Raw genomic sequence first — 5,611 nt, forward strand, 5'->3', positions numbered from 1 at the left:
GAGCGCCTTTGAACGCCCAAATCAGACCCCCCGGATGTTTGTTTTGTGCAGGGGCACGGCTAAAAAAAAAAAAAAAAAAAAAAGCGCCACTCAGACGTGACCAGCGTCACGTGCTCGACGTCGTTTTGTCCTGTTAGCACAGAACTTCACCTTCGTTCTGACCTGTTTGCAGAAATGTCTTTGAAGCGCGCTTCGTTTTTGTTCATTTTTTCCTTCCTTCTCTGCTGCATAAAATGTGGCTACAAACAGTTTCTACCTCTACAAATGTTAAGTATGTGAGAGTTTCACATGTTTTTTTTTTTTTTTTTTTTTTTTAAAAAAAAAGCAGCCTGACGGTTGAACGGTACGGACAGAGCAGACGATAAAAATAAACCACTAAAACAGTGTTTGCTAGGAGAAAGGAAGACCTGATTATAGAATGGCAGTGATGTGCTTTTTAAAAAGTGTGTACAATGAAATATGTTAAAAGTATTTAGCTCCCTTGCATCTAATGCTCCAATAAATGTTTCTTTTTTTTTCTTTTTTTTTTTGCAAGAAAAGACAACATTTAGAACAATCGTTCTAAATGTTGTCTTTTCTTGCTAAAAAACAACAACATTTAGACAACATTTAGAACAACCGTTCTAAATGTTGTCTTTTCTTGCTAAAAAAAAAAAAAAACATTTAGACAACATTTAGAACAACCGTTCTAAATGTTGTCTTAGAACATTTAGAGGCTGCAAAAATACTAATGGCTGAAGGTTCACCTACCAGCAAACCTAAACATCCAGCCAGCTGTATAATGGTTTAGCTCACAGCGTATGCGTGAGCTTAAATGGTCCAGTCAAATCCCAGACCTAAATCTCATTGAGAATCCAGAGCGAGGTCGATGTATTAAAACTCTCAATCCAAAGCAAATAAAGAGAACGGGAAAAAGTTACCCTGCCCGAAAAACAACGTGTAGCTGTAACTGCAGGTGGCTCCACAAGCAGTGTTCATTTTTATTTAGTTTTAATCTTTTGACTAAAATGTCATTTAGTTTTTGTCATAATTTAGTCACCAGAATTGTCTTAGTTGTAGTCGACTAATTATATTAAAAGAATTTTGTCGACTAAAGTATCTGTAAATATTTTTCCCGTCAATTTTGCTTGAATTATCGACACAAAATGTATCACGTTTCAACCAGTTTTGGCACAAAGTTATTGTTTGAATATGCAACATGTAGAAAAACAGATTAGACTTCTTTCAAACATCTTTATTTTTCTGACCAGTTAGTCTGCTCTGCATTGTCCATAACAAATCGTATGTTGCGTTCTTTATTAACAAAAATGTCACTGGAAATCAAAAATGAACACAAAACATGCAACAGTTAACTTCTTAAAAATAAATTTGGTTAATCACTACTGCGTTAATGATCATTTAGACGCAACGTCCAAGACAATCAAGCCACGACGTTCTGCAAAAAGCACAACGGAAAACTGAATCAATCGTAACATAATGTTCCACCGTTCTGTGTGACACCAACCGGTCCACCCGACACACTGCTTTGCAGACTCCAAGATCACGTTCGGGAGCAGACACCCGCTCGGCTTCACCCACCTGAGGGTTGTCCATGTACCACAGCAGGTTGCCCTGTTCCGTGTCCAGGATGAAGTACCGGCGCAGGAACCTGCCGCTGTTCTCGATCTCCTCGATGTCCAGGAAGCCGCAGATGCGATTCTGTCGGTCCACGTACGGCATCGCGACCCCGGCCAGCTCGGCCCGCCCTGGGGCATCACAGGAACTCTGGGGGAAGAGGGCGGAGGAACAGGTCGGGAGTTCAGTCGCGGTCACCCTGCTCAGAACGTCAGGCCAGGTTGGGCAGAACGTTCTCTCTCTCATTAGTTGTAGCCCAACTGAAAACATCCATGAAAATCCTACTGACCCCTGGAAAGTCACCCGGCTTGCACTGGTCACATTTACAGTTACTCTACGAGTCGTTCCCGGTTACAGTAGATTTTCGATTCCAGCAGATGAGTTACGGTACCCCGGCTGTCGTTGTAACGCAGTGATGGATTCCTGGGGCGCGGGGGGCGGGGAAGGGTGGCTCCGCCATTTATCCAAAGCTTATCGATCACGTCTATAAGTTGGGTCAACACAACACCGCCTTACTAAGATTCGCATACGCCAGCGTAGATAAGCCTCGCTAACTGCTTCTGAAGGAAAGCATCATAGGCAGACGAGATGACGATTGCGTTGTCTGGGCAACGTGACCAAAAAAAAAAAAAAAAAATCCGGGGGGTGACAGCATCTTGCTGAGGGTCTCTTGTGGACGCAGGACTACCTAAACAAATAAACAGCTAAACGGTTGAAACGTGGGCACAAGCCTGGGTGTTCCATATAAACAATCCTCCCAAACACACACCCAATCTGGTTTGGTATAGTTAAAGCAAACAGACCATAGCTACTAGGAGATTCGAGTCAATGGGGTGGGCATTTATCAAAACTGTGCTGGTAGTTACGTCTCCACGAAGGTTGATATTGTGAAGAAGTCCATTTCAGATAGCTAATCTGATGTATTGTACACGTTTATCACAGGGGGATGAAATGTTTCAAGCTCTTTTATTTCTTGTTATTTTGACGATTATGAATGAATGACAGAAAGTGAAAAGTCCAAATTGAACATCTCAGAAAACGAATGCAGCAGCATCTCCGTTGTCTGCAGGCCAGAGTTGTATTCACGTTAAAAGCCGTGGAGATTTATCCCCTTTATAATCCTTTACTTCCTTCTCAGAGTTTCTCTTTTGTCTTTTTTGTTTGTTTGTTTGTTTGTTTGTTTGTTTGTTTGTTTGTTTGTTTGTTTGTTTTGAACAGGTGAGAGGCTGAACTTAGCGCAAGTGAATACTTCACAATAATTCCATCAGTTTCTGTCAGCTTTTACTTTGCAAAAGTCTTTGTCTCCACATTTTGAAAACACCAGAGTGTATTTTGGGTCAAAAATCCCAGCAAATAATTAACATTATGCTATTTTTTGGTCCATCTTCCACTCCCTCCGACCCCCCCCCCCTTTTTTTTTTTTTTTTTTTCAAAAGATCTGTTTCATCAGCAGCTGCAGAGACGGGCCCTTAAACAATCAAACTTCCTGAAAGATTAAAGACTTGTTTTAGTATCACGGCAACTGTTGAGTCAGCTAGACTTCTGATTCCAGCGGACGAGCTGGACTTTAAAAATGTGAACACACGCACAGACTTTTTGCTGATTAGAGGACATTATTTTGATAAAAACATTTAAATCAGTCAAACAAAATGTAATGCTTCATTCCTAACAAGTTTTTTTTTTCTGGCAAATGGAGATCCTCATATGTCTTGTCCAGTTCTTCATCAATCGGACTTGTGGTACTTAGATCAGATCCCAATCTGTAGGAATGAAGTCCTTCAAGCTTCCTGTAGATATCAGCTGCTGTCATCTGGGTTTCGGTCCAGTTTTTATCCCTGACCACTCTCTGAGGAATGTTTGTTTGCTAAGCCATTTATCTCTGAAAACAATTCAGGAATTAAAAAAAAGGCTCCTAAACTCAAGAGATGAACAATCCTGTACACGTTGGAATGGCATTTGGTCTGGGCTTTGACTGGGCCACCCTAAAGCATGGATATACTTTGATCTAAGCCGTTATTCTGTAGCTCTGGCTGTCTGTTTAGAGTCCTTCTTTTCATCTCCCAATCAGCTCTGACCAGCTTCCCCACAGCATGCTGATGTCACCACCATGTTTCAGAGTTGGGATGCTATGCAAAGTATTTGATTACCTCTAAACAGATCGATGTGTGTATAGAATAAAAAGTTAAATGTTGGTCTCATTTGACACCTTCTTTCATATTCTTGCTGTGTCCCCTATTGTTTGTCTTTCTTCTTGTCAGATTTTCTTAGCTTTCCTGTCAGCAAAATTCCCCCCCCCCCCGCCCCAGTTGGGGATTTCTGCAGCTCCTCCAGAGTCACTATGTTCCAACTTTTCTATTAAACCGAATAAAAGTCCCCAAGGGACACCCATTGTGACAGATTGCTGGAGATCTGTGAATCTGTCATATCTTTGACTTTTCCACACATTTTGAAATCTAAAGAAATGAGATCTGGCCCTACATTTAAATCTAACCAACACATTTGGACCTCATACGCCACATCTGCTTTAGGGTTTCAGAGCCCACAGAGCATCTGAAAGAATAAAAATCAGGATATTTAGTCGTTTTTCCCTTCATGAGCGCACTCCTGTTTTCCTCCTCTGAGGAGATCCCAGTGGCCCCCATCCTGCTGTAATCACACAGTAAAAAAACAAAACAAAAAAAAAACTCCGTTTTGGTGGATATAAATTGGGATCAGCTGATGCGGCTCTCTGTCTGCCATCACTGCGGTATAAATCAGTTTAATCATCACTAACAACAATCTGCCCAAATCCCTCACTGTGGATCAAGCTGCTGTCAGTCAGAGAGGCCTGACACATCGGGCCGTTTCCCCTCAACTATCACCAGTAAACCGACTCTCCTACGGCCCCGAAACCCGTCCGAGTATTCATCCCGGCGGGTTCTGGTTCTGCGCACAACCGCCGCGAGGCCAGCGGGACCAGTTGGGAGCGAGGTTTACTTACATAGTTCGGCTCAGTCCGAGTCCAGTGTGGAAGCTGTCCGGGTAAAAAAAACAAACCGTCAAGCTACACGTAGAAGAAACATCAACGACTTCCGGTTTAAACGGTTAAAATAAAGGTCTCCTTTCCACAGCGCCGCCACTTCCGGATAGGCTTCATCGTAAAATGCCTGAACTGATTATTTATTTTTTTCATATATTTTATGTGTTTCATCCCGTAAACATTGAGTGTCAGGAGGTAATGTTATATATATGTATCCACTGCACCCCAATTTTATTTACTGTCAGCAAAAATCAGAACTTTCAATTTTTGTTAGCATCTTCACTTCTGCTCCAAACATCACAGCTGGTCTCAATCTGGAAAGCTTCTCTTTTCTGTCACATATCGCTCCCAACAATCTCCGTCCACTTCTACTTGCTTATGCTCTCTTTTTCACACCTTTTATGCTCTGCAAGTTCTTCAAATGGACTCATACACCTAGAGTCCCTCTAATCTTTCAAGCTTTACTAATCTTAAAGTCTCTGTTTGATTCTCACTCATCGATTCTGTCTGACATCAGCTAATTTCTCCTCTCTCCACATTTCTCAGTACAGACAACAGAAATCCCAGATGTGACCACAACCCCACTACATCTGGAACTCCTCTGTCTCTTTCACAGCACACCTTACCACTGTCTCACTGTTCTGAAATGTTCCACACCGCTCCCCATTTCCTCATACGATGCTACTGTTTCACCATCCAGACTACTTCTGCAAATATCACCTTGCTCTGAGATGTCTTCATGACCTCATTTGTGAACCAGTCCATCACCAATGGAGACAATCAGTGGCTAAAAGCAGATTTCTGGTCAAATCTACAAAACTTACCTCACACATCTCTGCTGTCTTGCTGTCCCAGCTCCTACTGTGTGCTGTCCTAACATACTTCCTCAAACAGTGTGACAGTTCCTCTCCTGGCACTGTGTCACCCACTTTCTCTTTATCCAGTTTTTCAGCAACTCTCTCTGACCTTTTCTAAACT

The 5,611-nt window shown here is 42.1% G+C and overlaps 1 protein-coding gene across 6 annotated transcripts in view; it reads right to left on the reverse strand.

Moving 5' to 3' along the window:
* The window catches only part of LOC106957628 (pleckstrin homology domain-containing family A member 1-like), a 20,435-nt gene extending 14,954 nt beyond the window's left edge, over positions 1–5,481 (reverse strand). For 5 of the 6 annotated variants that reach the window (XR_001426991.1, XR_001426990.1, XM_015049034.1 and 2 more), the window contains exons 1-2: positions 5,458–5,481; positions 1,579–1,764 (exon numbers count right to left, since the gene is read on the reverse strand). Coding sequence is in view for 4 of the 6 variants with exons in the window: in XM_015049034.1 (XP_014904520.1) it covers positions 1,579–1,764; positions 5,458–5,466 (195 nt within the window). In the remaining 2 variants the exon portion in view is untranslated. Of the gene's footprint in view, positions 1–1,578; positions 1,765–4,594; positions 4,699–5,457 lie in introns of those variants that run through there. The other variant, XM_015049038.1, reaches the window with a different exon arrangement.
* Positions 5,482–5,611: the final 130 nt, after the last annotated feature.

Source organism: Poecilia latipinna, unplaced genomic scaffold (genome assembly GCF_001443285.1).
Source record: "Poecilia latipinna isolate Pla-1442-1.1 unplaced genomic scaffold, P_latipinna-1.0 Scaffold920, whole genome shotgun sequence".
NCBI classification, from domain to species: domain Eukaryota; kingdom Metazoa; phylum Chordata; class Actinopteri; order Cyprinodontiformes; family Poeciliidae; genus Poecilia; species Poecilia latipinna.